The 12,569-nt window shown below is 41.3% G+C and overlaps 1 protein-coding gene across 7 annotated transcripts in view; it reads right to left on the bottom strand.

Annotated features, from left to right (window-relative positions):
• Nucleotides 1-12,569, bottom strand: part of ncor1 (nuclear receptor corepressor 1) — a 68,204-nt gene that overhangs the window by 33,423 nt on the left and 22,212 nt on the right. For all 7 annotated transcript variants that reach the window (XM_084941725.1, XM_084941721.1, XM_084941720.1 and 4 more), the window contains exons 10-13: nt 2,908-3,080; nt 1,863-1,953; nt 1,176-1,354; nt 980-1,034 (exon numbers count right to left, since the gene is read on the bottom strand). In XM_084941725.1, the coding sequence (XP_084797851.1) occupies nt 980-1,034; nt 1,176-1,354; nt 1,863-1,953; nt 2,908-3,080 (498 nt within the window). The remainder of the gene's footprint in view (nt 1-979; nt 1,035-1,175; nt 1,355-1,862; nt 1,954-2,907; nt 3,081-12,569) is intronic.

The raw sequence follows: 12,569 nt of genomic DNA, 5'->3' as shown, positions 1-12,569 counted from the left end.
TTTTTCAGCTGAATTGTACAAATTGTAGGGCATATTAAAGGTGGAAAAGGTTTGAAATTTATTGTTGTCTTATTTGTTTTAACATAAAAAATCCTGGATGTGTTATGCTTTTTATATCCACTGTAAGTGTACAAAGAAGTCTGCTTTATAGACATCACTTCATTTATTTTTTATTTACTTTCTAACACCAACTTGTTTTTATTTGCTGATGGAAGCTTTTTCATTTTATTCATCATTTTATTCTATTTTGTGATGCAACTGTATTTGCTTTTTAGGGCCTGAGCACAAAAAGGCCCTATTGTATCTGTTCTGTTTATTATTATTATTTTATGTCTCTGAACACCTTTTTGAGGCTTTATAATGCAAAAAAAAATCATAAAATTTTGCACATGTGTCAGGTCTGGTGAAAATGTACATATTTTATTGGATTCACATACAGAGAGCAGGAAATGACTCAATGGCATCACTTATGATAGTACAACCAGCGCATGGTTTGAGCTACATGAATGAAATTTGGTACACATGTGTAACATGCCAAGAGGATCAAAAAAGTCTGGGGGCGTTCAGCAAAATTCGACCACATCACGCTTGGAGGTACACCAGAATGGAGGGTCCTCTCATTGCTGCTTGCAGCTTTAATTATTTCTATTTTTTCTAATTTATTATTCCATGCATCTACTAATTTTTTTGTTTTTGGTAAATGTATTGATTCTTTCACAGGGCCCATCTCCCAGAGCAGTCAAAGCACTCCATACTTTTATTTTGCCGGGTATTATTTGTATTATTGTATTACTTATTATTGGCTTATAAATCATCTTTCAAGCACTCTGAACTACACTGACCTGCATATAAAGTGCCATACATATACAATTTGATTGATTTGCAGACCTACAAAAATAGGAACTAAAATGAACACATAAATTTGTTACAAAAGATCAGAATAAGCAGTCTTATGACAAACACTTTAACTGCAGTTTACCTTTCTTTCAAGATAGGAGGCAATCAGGCCAAAGTTCTTGGGGTGTTGGACAAACCTGCACAAACAATCCACAGATTATTCATGTGCCAAAACCACAAGAGCAAGCTAGCATTAAGTCCCATAAACCACATCTGAAGTACAGGGAGACACTGCGACTGTAACATCTTGTGCCACCAGCAAAACGAAAACAACTCACTTCTCCTTGAAGATCTCCTTTTCGTGTTCGGTCCAAACATTCATGAACTGCCGGGCTTTGTACACCTTCATCGGGTCGTCCATCAAGCCGTTCATGTTAATGAACTTCACTCGCCTCTGCTCAGAGTCATACATCATGGGTGGGATGACTGACAGCTGTCTCATCTGCTTCTCGTTGTTCTGTGGAACACAGACAAAGCAGCCCCTGTTACCCGTCTTAATCAATACACCACCTTACAGCTTACTCATGAAGATTATGTGCTTTATGATTTGAGGTGATGTAGTAAGGGAGATAAAAGAGACATCTCTCCCTCTCCAAATACACAAAAACCTAGACACTTTTCAAACAGGCAGTGTTTGAACTATGTGAGTTGGAGAGCCTCCTTTTACAGTTTCACTTCTTTTTGCTTAACCAGCTGTTTCGGTTGTTTCAGTTTCACATTAAAAGCATTATACCACAAAACCAGTGATGCTTTTATTGTGAAGCAGTTACAGAAAGACTAGTGTGGTTACCGCAGAATCAGCAGAACTCATTATCATCTAAACATTTCTACTTTCTGTTTGGCGCAATGGGGGGGAAAAAAAGAAACCCTCAGAGGGCCAGAGTGGCTGAACTGGTTACAGCTGCTCATGACTGTGGCATAGGAAGCTCATAGCACATTTCAAATTATGTCCACTTAATACCCACCTCCTGCTCAGAAAGCCCATCTATGATTTCAGAAATCTCATGTTCGCTTCTTGCAATTGTTGCAGACAGACCTGTTCCCCTTTGTCCAACCCTGTGAAAAAGCAGAGTTATAAATGTTACAATATTGATCATTTATTTCAAATGTTGTCAAAATAATGTAAAAAAAAAAAAAGGGAGAGAGAGAGAGAGTAATCCATAACATCTGTATAGAAGCTAGCTGACATTGACACCCTTTAAGAACAAAAAAACAAAAAATAAACCTCCAAACTCAGGGACAAATTGCTGAGAAAGGGAAATTTTGGGCTTTCAAAGCCCTCTTCAAGATCAAAATCCTTGTGCCCATTATTAATGAAGAAAACAGTCTCCCTGAACAGTTATTACTGGGTTCCTCCTTCGCGGTCTAGCAGTCTGCATAAATAGCGCTGACATAAAAACTCTTATGTGGATATTTCAATTAAAGCACAAAGCGCCAGCGCCAGGAACAACCAGACTCTGGACCCTGACCCCGTCTCAAACCCAGAGAGCCAAAGTAGGCCATTACATACCACCAAATGCCCTCCATTTAAGAGATCGCTGAACAGGCCTCTTAAAGACAGAAAAGGCAATTTTAACATCTAGGTGTAGTGCCAGTTCTTGTTGTTAATGTATCAAATCCCTGCGAGAGTGAAAATTCACAGTGGCGCCTTCAGTTTTAATCACATCCAGCGTACACTATTCCTTTTTTATGATTTTAACTCACGCTACGTGTTTTGATCAGACTCCATGCATGGCCAGAATGACTCCTCGCTACACAGTACAACCAGCCATGTGGACTTCACTCTGAATGTAACCACAAGCATTTCACAGATCATTAAATTGATTGGTGAAAAGAAAATTGATCAAAACTGAAAATAAAACCAATTACTTTCAGTTTAACCCTAATCTGTATGTTGACCTCTTTAAACCAAATCCTCACTTTGCGAAGTTCAAAAGGCATCAGTGTGTTTGTGAATAAAGTACCAAAAATATCTAACCATATGTCTCTGGATTTTTTTTACATTTTTACCTCTGGAAGCGTTCCTGCTGCTCTCTCTGCTTGCGGATCTCGGGGAATTGCCTTTCATAGTACTCCCGTGTTCTGCTCTCCTTGGCTTTGCGTCTGGGGTTGTTCTCCATTCTCTCCACCTTCTTCTCCCATGCTTCCATCAGCTGGTCATAACGCTGGCAGATCTTCTGCTCCTGTGTACACAGCATGAAACATGCACGACTACATCAAGAGGGGGTTAAGTTAAACTTCAGGGATATCAGTGTGTCCATTCAGGTTACACAAATAATTGAGCTCCTCCAGCGTGGTACATCAATACAAGCAGCAGCTCCCAACACAGTCTGAGGAGTGTGGAGGAGATACCAGCAGATGTGCTGTTACACAATGAGAGCCAAGCAGGGCTGAGCAGACTGCTGCTGAACATCAGAACTGGAAGACCACTACTGGCGCCCTGTTCTCATTGCAAATGAGAGCAGGTTCACATCAAGCACATGGGACTGACATGAAAAAGACTCAATGGTGAACGTTACACTGCCTGCAACACCATCTGTCTTTTGAGAGTTTGGACTGAAAACAGGCACATGAGTAGTCCGCTGCATGTAAAACTCAGACTCGTCTGTACTGGTAAATGTCAGCGGCGTTACCGATCACCTACTCCCCTGGGATTATATCAGAGGGGTTTTCTACATCCACATCCCTGCCTGGATGTGATAGGCCTGGATTTCCGCAACACAGGTATCTCATGAGTGTTTCTCCAGACTCCTCGGTGTCGTCTTAAGTTATTAAAATCGGGGGAAAGGATCCTTTATATTGTGCTGTAGTGTACCATTCACCTGCTCCAAACAGCATGACAAAAAGGATTTTAGTGACTTTTTTTAAATCATCCACCCTAAAACCGTTGACTGGTTGTAGTCAAGGATTTTATCATCCATACTGATAATGACTCTGGACACTTTTAATTTTATCCAGCCCAACTGTCCTTTGGAACTCGTTTTTACTTTGGGTCTGTCCGTTGATTCTCTCTGTTCTGAGGACATTTTTATTTCCAACCACTGCAGTGTTATTTTTAATTTATCTGTGACTGTGGCACCGTCTTCAGCTCACTATGAGGTCTGCTCTTATTAAAATCATCTACTGCCAGCACGTTTTCTGAGGCTTTAATTTATTTTTATTCTCTTATAATGATGTAGATATCCTAATGGATCATTTTAATGTATATAAGATTTTAATTCTTTTTATCTTTCTGTTGTTTTAGTGTAACACTGAGGGCCATGGGAGCACTGCAATTTCAAATTCCGGTCTATTATCTGTACATATGGTTTTTGACAATAAAGCTGACTTTTGACTTTGACTTTATTAACATTGCCTTTCTATTTTAGACTATATCTATCCTTTTAAAACAAGATCAGTACCAGTTTTACAGTCCTCTGCTACACCTACTGCTCCTATACTCTTAAATGAGGACTGTCAGACTTCCGGTCGCTAGGGGGATGTAGTAGGAAGAGGAGAAGACTGCTCCGCTAACTTTTCTACCTTTTTCCACTCCTAAACCTGCCAATTCACAACAAAACTTTTGAACTGCGTATATTTTATTTTACGGGTTCCGAAATTGGTTTTTGCTCGGTCTAACATGGCCTCAAAACGCACTAAAGCGGCAGAAAAGGAGGACGACGCACCTAAGCTGAACATGGCGGCCATCTCCTCCCTTCTGGAGCAGCATAGGGAGGCATTGGCCAGCGATTTCAAAACATCTTTTGGCCTACTGGAGTCGAAGTTTGACGAAGTCCGCTCTGCGGTAGAAGATCATGGTCAGCGGCTCGAATCTTTAGAGCTAGCAGCGGACGACTTAAGCCAGCGGGTTAGAGACCTTGAGAACGTTTGTTCCAACCTCAGCGAATCTAACACTAAACTTCTGGCTAAAGTTACGGACTTAGAAAGCCGAAGTAGGCGCCAAAACCTGCGTATCCTGGGACTCGAGGAAGGCGCTGAAGGTGGGCGTCCCACAGAATTTTTTGCAGATTTGCTCTGCGAGGTTTTCAGGAAGGAGAGGCTCCCGACCCACCCGGAGATCGGCAGAGCCCACCGTATACCTGCCGCTAAGCCGGCCCCAGGACAGAGACCGCGCCCCGTAATTATACGCCTTCATCGGTACCAGGTAAAGGACCTTCTTATCCGAGAAGCCCGGCAAGGAGGGAAACTAGAATACCATGGTCGGCAGATTCGCGTGGTGGAGGACTACTGCCCGGAAGTTCTGAGCAAGCGAGTGGAGTACCGTGAAGTGATGTCCAAGCTGTATAAACGAGGTCTCAAGCCTGCTCTGCTGTATCCTGCACGACTTCGCATCACGTCTCTTGACGGCGCAAGACGCTGGCTTCATTCGGCCGATGAAGTGAGGAGATACTTGGACAACCTGCCCACTACAGCCGAATCACCCTGAGAGCCTGCTTGTCTGGTCCCGACGTTTGTCCGCGGGACAGCCCTGTGAGTAGACTGTTCTGACTACCTTCCTCTCCTGGGATATGCAAGGACTTTCGTTCATACTCAGACATTGCTGACGCTTCTTTTTTCTTTTCTTTTTTTTCTTCTTCTTTTTCTTCTCCTCCGCTATTTACTAGCAGGGAGGCTATTCATATCACATTGCTTCTATTGTCCCCAAAGTTGGTTATTGGTTGTGTTGTGGATTCTATGCTGACTGCTTTAAAAATTCTACTGTTTATTTAGGAGTGTTGTGTTTACTGAAATCATTGTTATGGGAGCTAAAGTTAGTTCTTAGTGTTAGACAGGAAGAGTTTCTTTTTCTGGAGGGTACACAGTGTGTGTTTTGGAGAGCTTGCTGCTTTTTTCCTTAGCAGCTGTCTTGTGGGTGGGGGGGTGGATGGGGAGTGGGGGGAGACACCCTTCAGAGCCGGGGTAGTTGTATGTTGTTTTGTCAAATTGGGGGATCCAGGAACCATTCTACTCTCTGTTTCAGTCTCTTATTTGTCTTCTTTTTTGTACTCTGTTTTCAGCTGCACTTGTTTTCCTACATTTTTAGTGCAGCACTATGGGTAGTCGCTTAAACCACCCTGTGAAAAGAAGGAAGGTGCTCTCACACATAAAGCAGTTTAAGGCAGCTGTTGTCTTTCTACAAGAAACACACCTCCGTGATTCGGATAACTCTCGTCTTTTGTCCCGATGGGCAGGGCAGCATTTTCATTCCACCTTTCAGGCTAAGGCCAGAGGCGTTTCTATTTTAATTGACCAAAATATTCCCTTTGACAAACATAATGTAATTTCTGATACGAATGGCAGGTACGTTTTTGTTTCGGGTAAGCTTTACAATACGAAAGTAGTGTTGGCCAACATATATGCGCCCAATATTGATAATGTAGATTTCTTCCAGCGTGCTTTCTCATTGCTGCCTGATCTGAGCTCATACTCTCTCATACTTGGTGGTGACCTCAACTGCTGGCTGGACCCTGTGTTAGACCGATCCTCCCCGAATCCCTGCGCTGTCAGTAAATCTGCTCTTTTCATTCAACCCTTTTTATCTAACTGTGGTGTCTCTGATGTTTGGCGCTGCTTACACCCCCACAGAAGAGGGTACTCTTTTTTTTCACAGGTACACCACACTTATTCTAGGATCGATTATTTTCTTATTCATAATCAGCTGACCCCATGGGTCCAATCCTGTGAATACCAGACCATAGTAATATCAGACCACGCCCCTGTTGTGCTATCAATGAGTTTCCCAGACATCCCTCAATCCAGACGACACTGGCGTTTTAATTCGACTCTCCTGGCAGATGTAAACTTCCTGGAATTCATGAAAGAACAAATAACCTTGTTTCTTAAAACAAATGCCACAGGAGGAACTTCTAGCTTAATAGTTTGGGATACACTAAAAGCCTTTCTCAGGGGACAAGTTATTTCCTATACTGCTAATATGAAGAAAAAGGCCCGTATCGAACGACTCGATTTAGTCAACCGAATCAAAGAAGTAGACCTGCTCTATGCTAAGGTAAAAAGCCCAGCTTCAGACTAAATTCGATCTCCTCTCAACACACTCAATTGAACGTCAGCTCCTGAAGAGTAAGAGTTTGTTTAATATTGATGGCGAGAAATCGGGTAGGATGCTTGCCAGCCAGTTAAGGGGCTTCCAGGCGAAACAACATATCACAAAGATTAGAATGGCTAATGGTAATATCACTTCGGACCCTTCCAAAATTAACGATACGTTTAGGACTTTTTACTCCCAACTTTACACCTCTGAATTCCTGCAGGAAAGCACCTTAATGGATAACTTTCTAAAGACTTTGAATGTACCTATGCTTTCCTCTGGTAGTAAAAACAGATTAGATGAACCCATCACACCAGAAGAGCTGGGTGCAGCCATTTCTTCACTGCAGTCTGGAAAATCCCCTGGTCCTGATGGCTTTCCCGTAGAATTTTTCAAAGCATTTTCACCCTTGCTTTTACTCCAACTACATCTAACCCTCTCCGACTCATGGAAGTGTGGTAAACTTCCGCCATCCTTTTACGAGGCAAGTATTGCTCTTGTCTCAAAGAAAGGTAAGGATCCTGTGGAATGCTCATCCTACAGGCCAATTTCTCTATTAAATGTCGATGCTAAAATTTTGGCCAAAGTTTTGGCACGTAGACTGGAAAATATTTTGCCCTCAGTTATATCCGAAGATCAAACAGGCTTCATTAAGAATCATTACTCTTATTCCAATATCCGCCGTCTATTGGATATATTATACACCCCTTCCGGTCAGAGTCCTGAGTGCATTCTCTCCTTAGATGCGGAGAAGGCATTTGATCGGGTCGAATGGAAATATTTATTCACAGTTTTAGATAAATTCAATTTTGGATCAAAATTTATTTCGTGGATAAGGTTATTGTATATGTGTCCTAACGCTTCAGTTTTTACTAATTCCATACAGTCACAGCCTTTCAACCTCCAACGAGGAACCCGTCAGGGATGCCCCTTAAGTCCTCTCCTTTTCAACCTGGCTATAGAGCCACTTGCCATTGCACTCCGCAGCTGTGGGGAGATCGATGGGATATGGAGGAAGGGTGTTGAACACAAAGTATCCTTGTATGCAGATGATCTCTTAATCTTTATCTCAAACCCCAAAATATCTATACCTACGTTGCTATCCATACTTCGCCAATTTGGCCAGTTTTCAGGATACAAGCTCAACCTATACAAAAGTGAGTTGTTTCCTGTGGATGGAGATGCATCAGTGTATGACTATACTACCCTCCCCTTTAAAATGGCAGGAAATCAATTTACATATCTAGGTGTAATAATTACAAGGAAGCATAATTGTCTCTTCAAAGCGAACCTTTTCCCTCTGTTAAATAATACAAAAAAACATCTGGCACAGTGGTCCCCTCTCTCCACCTCTTTGGTGGGAAGAATCAACTCAATCAAAATGAATATACTTCCTAAATTTTTGTATCTCTTCCAATTGTTACCAGTATTTATCCCCAAATCCTTCTTTGATTCATTGGACTCAATTATCTCCTCTTATATATGGAGAGGTAAACGACCTCGATTGAACAAGGCTCAACTCCAAAAACCCAAAAGTCGTGGAGGCTTGGCACTGCCTAACTTTCGATATTACTATTGGGCAGCAAATATGCGCTACATTATTTCTTGGCTGTACTTCCAAAACAAAGGTAATTGCCCGTCCTGGGTGCTCATGGAGTTTAACTCAACTACAGGCTCTTCTGTCCTGGCCCTGATTGGTTCTTCACTCCCCCTTCCCCCAAACAAGACAATTGATAATCCAGTTGTCTGGCACACGGTGAGGGTGTGGGCTCAGATGAGGAAGCATTTTCGATTTACAGGCTTCTCCCTTCTGAGTCCAATTTTTTCTAACCCTTTTTTTCAGCCATCATTATCTGATCCTATATTTCGAGATTGGCGTGACAGGGGCATTACATGTTTCAATGATCTGTTTTCTGACAATATCTTTGCATCTTTTGCTCAGCTTTCTGAAAAGTTCAATCTCCCACGTACACATCTTTTCAGATATCTGCAGACCAGACATTTCCTCCAATCTCAGATTCCAAACTTCCCAGTTGCACCAGCTGCAAGCCCAGGGGATATGCTCCTTACCCTAGTTCCAACACGTAAAGGGTTTATCTCTCTTATCTATGACAGGCTGGTGAGCATGAACGGTTCTTCGATAGATCGGATTAAAACGGCCTGGGAACAAGATTTAAATCGCTCATTGTCTATGGATACTTGGGACTTAATATTCAAGTTAGTTAACTCCACATCCCTATGTGCCCGCCACTGTTTTTTACAATTTAAGGTCGTGCATAGGTTTCATCTGTCCAAAGTCAAACTATCTCGTATGTATCCGAATGTTGACCCCACTTGTGATAAGTGTGGGAGTGCGGAGGCTTCCCTTATCCATATGTTCTGGATGTGCCCTAGCCTTGAAGGATTCTGAAGAGATGTATTTCAAACCTTGTCCCTAATTCTTGGACACCATATGGATCCTAACCCATTAGTTGTGCTTTTTGGCACCACTGGAGAGGCTGATGCACGGTTGACCTCGTCACAGCGTTGCATGCTCTCCTTCGCCTCCCTTGTAGCTAGGCGTGCAATCCTACTAAGATGGAGGAGTGCCCCTTTGCCCACCCAGACGCAATGGCTGAGGTACCTTATGTACTATCTGAGCCTTGAAAAGATCCGATATGCGATTAGTAATAACAGCGGTAAGTTTTACAAGGTGTGGGGGCAATTCCTGAAATACTTTTCCAGCCTCCAGGTTGCGAACCTGACTTCCAGCATTACTCAGTAAGTCCCCCCCCCCCCTCTTCTTCTTTTTTTTTTTCTTAAATGTTGTTATTTTATTTTATTTTATTTTTCTAGTCATGTGTGTTTGTCTTATTTTTGTTGTTGTTGTATTTGCAATGTTTTTTTTGTATTTTTTGGTACCTACTGATTTCAAAAACGTTTGGCAATTTTTTTTAAAGAAACTTGATTAAGGAACCTCTAGTTTTACTTTATATGCACATCAAGTCTCTGGTTCGTTCCTGTTTTTATCATCTAAAAATATTGCCAAACTAAGATCCATTGTGTCACGTCCTAAACTGGAAATGATCATTCATGCTTTGGTTTCATCACGATTGGATTACTGCAATGCACTGTATACATGTCTTAGCAAAGCCTCCAAAGAACGCTTGCAAGTTCTTTAAAATGCTGCTCTTGATACAGCTATACTGGCTTTCGGTCTACATCAGAGTGAAATTTAAGATTTTTTCCACTCACTGAGAGCTCTTCGTGGACAGGCACTAGGTTATATCAGAGGACTTCTGTACCCATAGGTCCCCGAGGTCCTGTGACCAGGGTCTGCTGATGATGCCCCATACTAAGCTGAAAACAAAAGGAGACAGAGCCTTCTGTTCAGTGGCCTCCAGACTCTGCAACTCTCTTCCTTTGGACTTGATTGTACAGTCTCTTTTAAAAGCCAGTTAAAAACATCTCTTTAAATCTGCTTTTATTCATTTATTTATTTATTTTTACATTGTTGGCTCTTGTGAAGCACTTTGTGATTTTATATCCTGAAAGGTGCTATATAAATAAAGTTTTACTTACTTAACCCTTCTTGGCACTTATGGGTATGCCATGCTGGAGGAGCTACACTGCTTATGCAACCTGAATGGGCAGCTCATCCTATCAGCATTGACAAGGACATCAGCAAAAATCGCAAATAGAGAAAAATTACTCAGGAGAGAGCAATGATCTGTGGCCAACACCTCTACAACCATTCCTTTTTTTATCTTGTTGCATTTCTAGTGCTCCTGATGTTACTTTCATTTGCAACAGACATGGTTTATGCTTCCTTATACCTGAAATTTAACCGACCTTGTGTTGGATTGTGAGAATCAAGTGTTCCCTTCATTCTTTTAAGCAATATACATCACATTTTAAGGAAGCACCTGCAATCTCCAAACAAAAATTACGTTTTTATATTTGGCTCTGCAGAATATGTGAAAGAGATATTTAATCTGGATGGCATTGCCTTGACATCCAGTATTTATGTGAGGAAACTTTCAACTAGGACCAGTACTCTAACTCAACACCGTCTTCTTTTATCATGCAATATTGTCAAAAGCTGTCTCTAAAAGTGCAATAAGTGCTAAAAAAAAAAAAAGTAGTACCAACATTTACTGTCTTTTACTGGCCGATTGTCCTAGAAGCTGTTGTGAACTGTTGCAATATAATGTAATGACAGTAGGTTACGCTCTCAATGGATTACTTTTTAATTGTAACGATCGTGTGATGTAAAGTAACACTCCCCAACACAGATTTATAATGAATTCAAATAACAAAAATGCACCAAATCTGGTGGATCATAACAGCATTGCTGTTAAACACCAGCAAAAATCTCTGTGCCTTTAAAAAGTCTGGCTCATTCGCCAGGAACTGCACTCAAACATTTTTGAACAAACAAAGGCAACAACTCAGTTTGTTGGGGCCAACCCAAACGCTGCTACACCAGTGGACAGATGAGGCAAAACACATGCAAATAATGTTAAAGGTTAAAAAGTTGAAGAAAAAAACCCCAAAAAACCCCCAATGATTGTGATTTTACATGCAGGTAAGCGTGTGTTTATTAGCACATGTGTTATTTGACCAGTCACTGAAACCTGTGTTGTACTTTATCATTGAAAGGGAGTGAGAAAGTAAACATGGCGACAGACGGGCTGAAGTGAAAGCAGAAGAGTTCACCGAGTACAAGCTGCTCAGGAACTCGTGTTGGTTGTGCGGTTTGTATCTGCCTTTGACATTACTTATTTCAGTATCCTGACCCACGCACAAACTGCTCCCATCCACCAATTCTATCTACAAATAAGGTTCAAAAGCTCATTGCCTCTTTGTTTTAGTTGTTATTAACACACACAGGTACCATTTGTTTATTAGTAACTGTGGAGGGAAAAAAGGATTTGTTTGTAATAATTTCCAAAAGTGTCACAGTTAAAATGTTAAGTTACGATCTGGAAAGACTGCAGGACAATATAGCCTCATTTCCACTTTGTGCAGCGATAGACAAACAATTCACCTTCCTCTTGGCATGTAGCCATGTGCACTCTGCCATTGTTCAGAGTCCAAAAGCCTGTCTGACACAGAGGGAAAGGTGGGACTCACTGAGCCACTGCCACACACACCCACGCCAAGTGTTTCCACATGGCTTACGTTTGAAATATTTAAATAAATGGTAACTGATAAGAAAGACCAAGAATTGGCCAGCCGTTTCTAAGAAATAGTCTTTGATGTGACAATATTTATTATTCTGTTACATAAAAAAAGCATTTATTGGCTGCCACAGTGAACAAACAAGGGAAAACAAGATGTTTCCTGTTCTGTAAATACATCAGTACATTATTTTTATTAGCCATTAGCACAGCTCAAGGGACAACAATGCTGGTCTACTGACCACAGGCCTGACACTCAGATACACAGATGCGGAACTGCTTGCTGATGTTCACTGGAAAAATGAGTCAGAGTGAGGTGCGCTGGATAACTCGTAGAGTTTCCAACAGATTTTTATCTGTTATGTTTGTTACAAATGCGCAAACTCTAGTTAACATACAGGATACTTAGTTAACTTAATTTCAAAATGCAGGTTTTCTTACCAACATGCTAATGTTGATTGTTAATGGCAACAGTTCCAACA

The sequence above is a fragment of the Perissodus microlepis genome, chromosome 10 (genome assembly GCF_051167445.1).
Source record: "Perissodus microlepis isolate ML-2025 ecotype Zambia chromosome 10, ASM5116744v1, whole genome shotgun sequence".
In the NCBI taxonomy this organism is placed as follows: domain Eukaryota; kingdom Metazoa; phylum Chordata; class Actinopteri; order Cichliformes; family Cichlidae; genus Perissodus; species Perissodus microlepis.
Note: the sequence above shows the minus strand (reverse complement) of the source record. Positions and strands in the feature narration are given on the sequence as shown.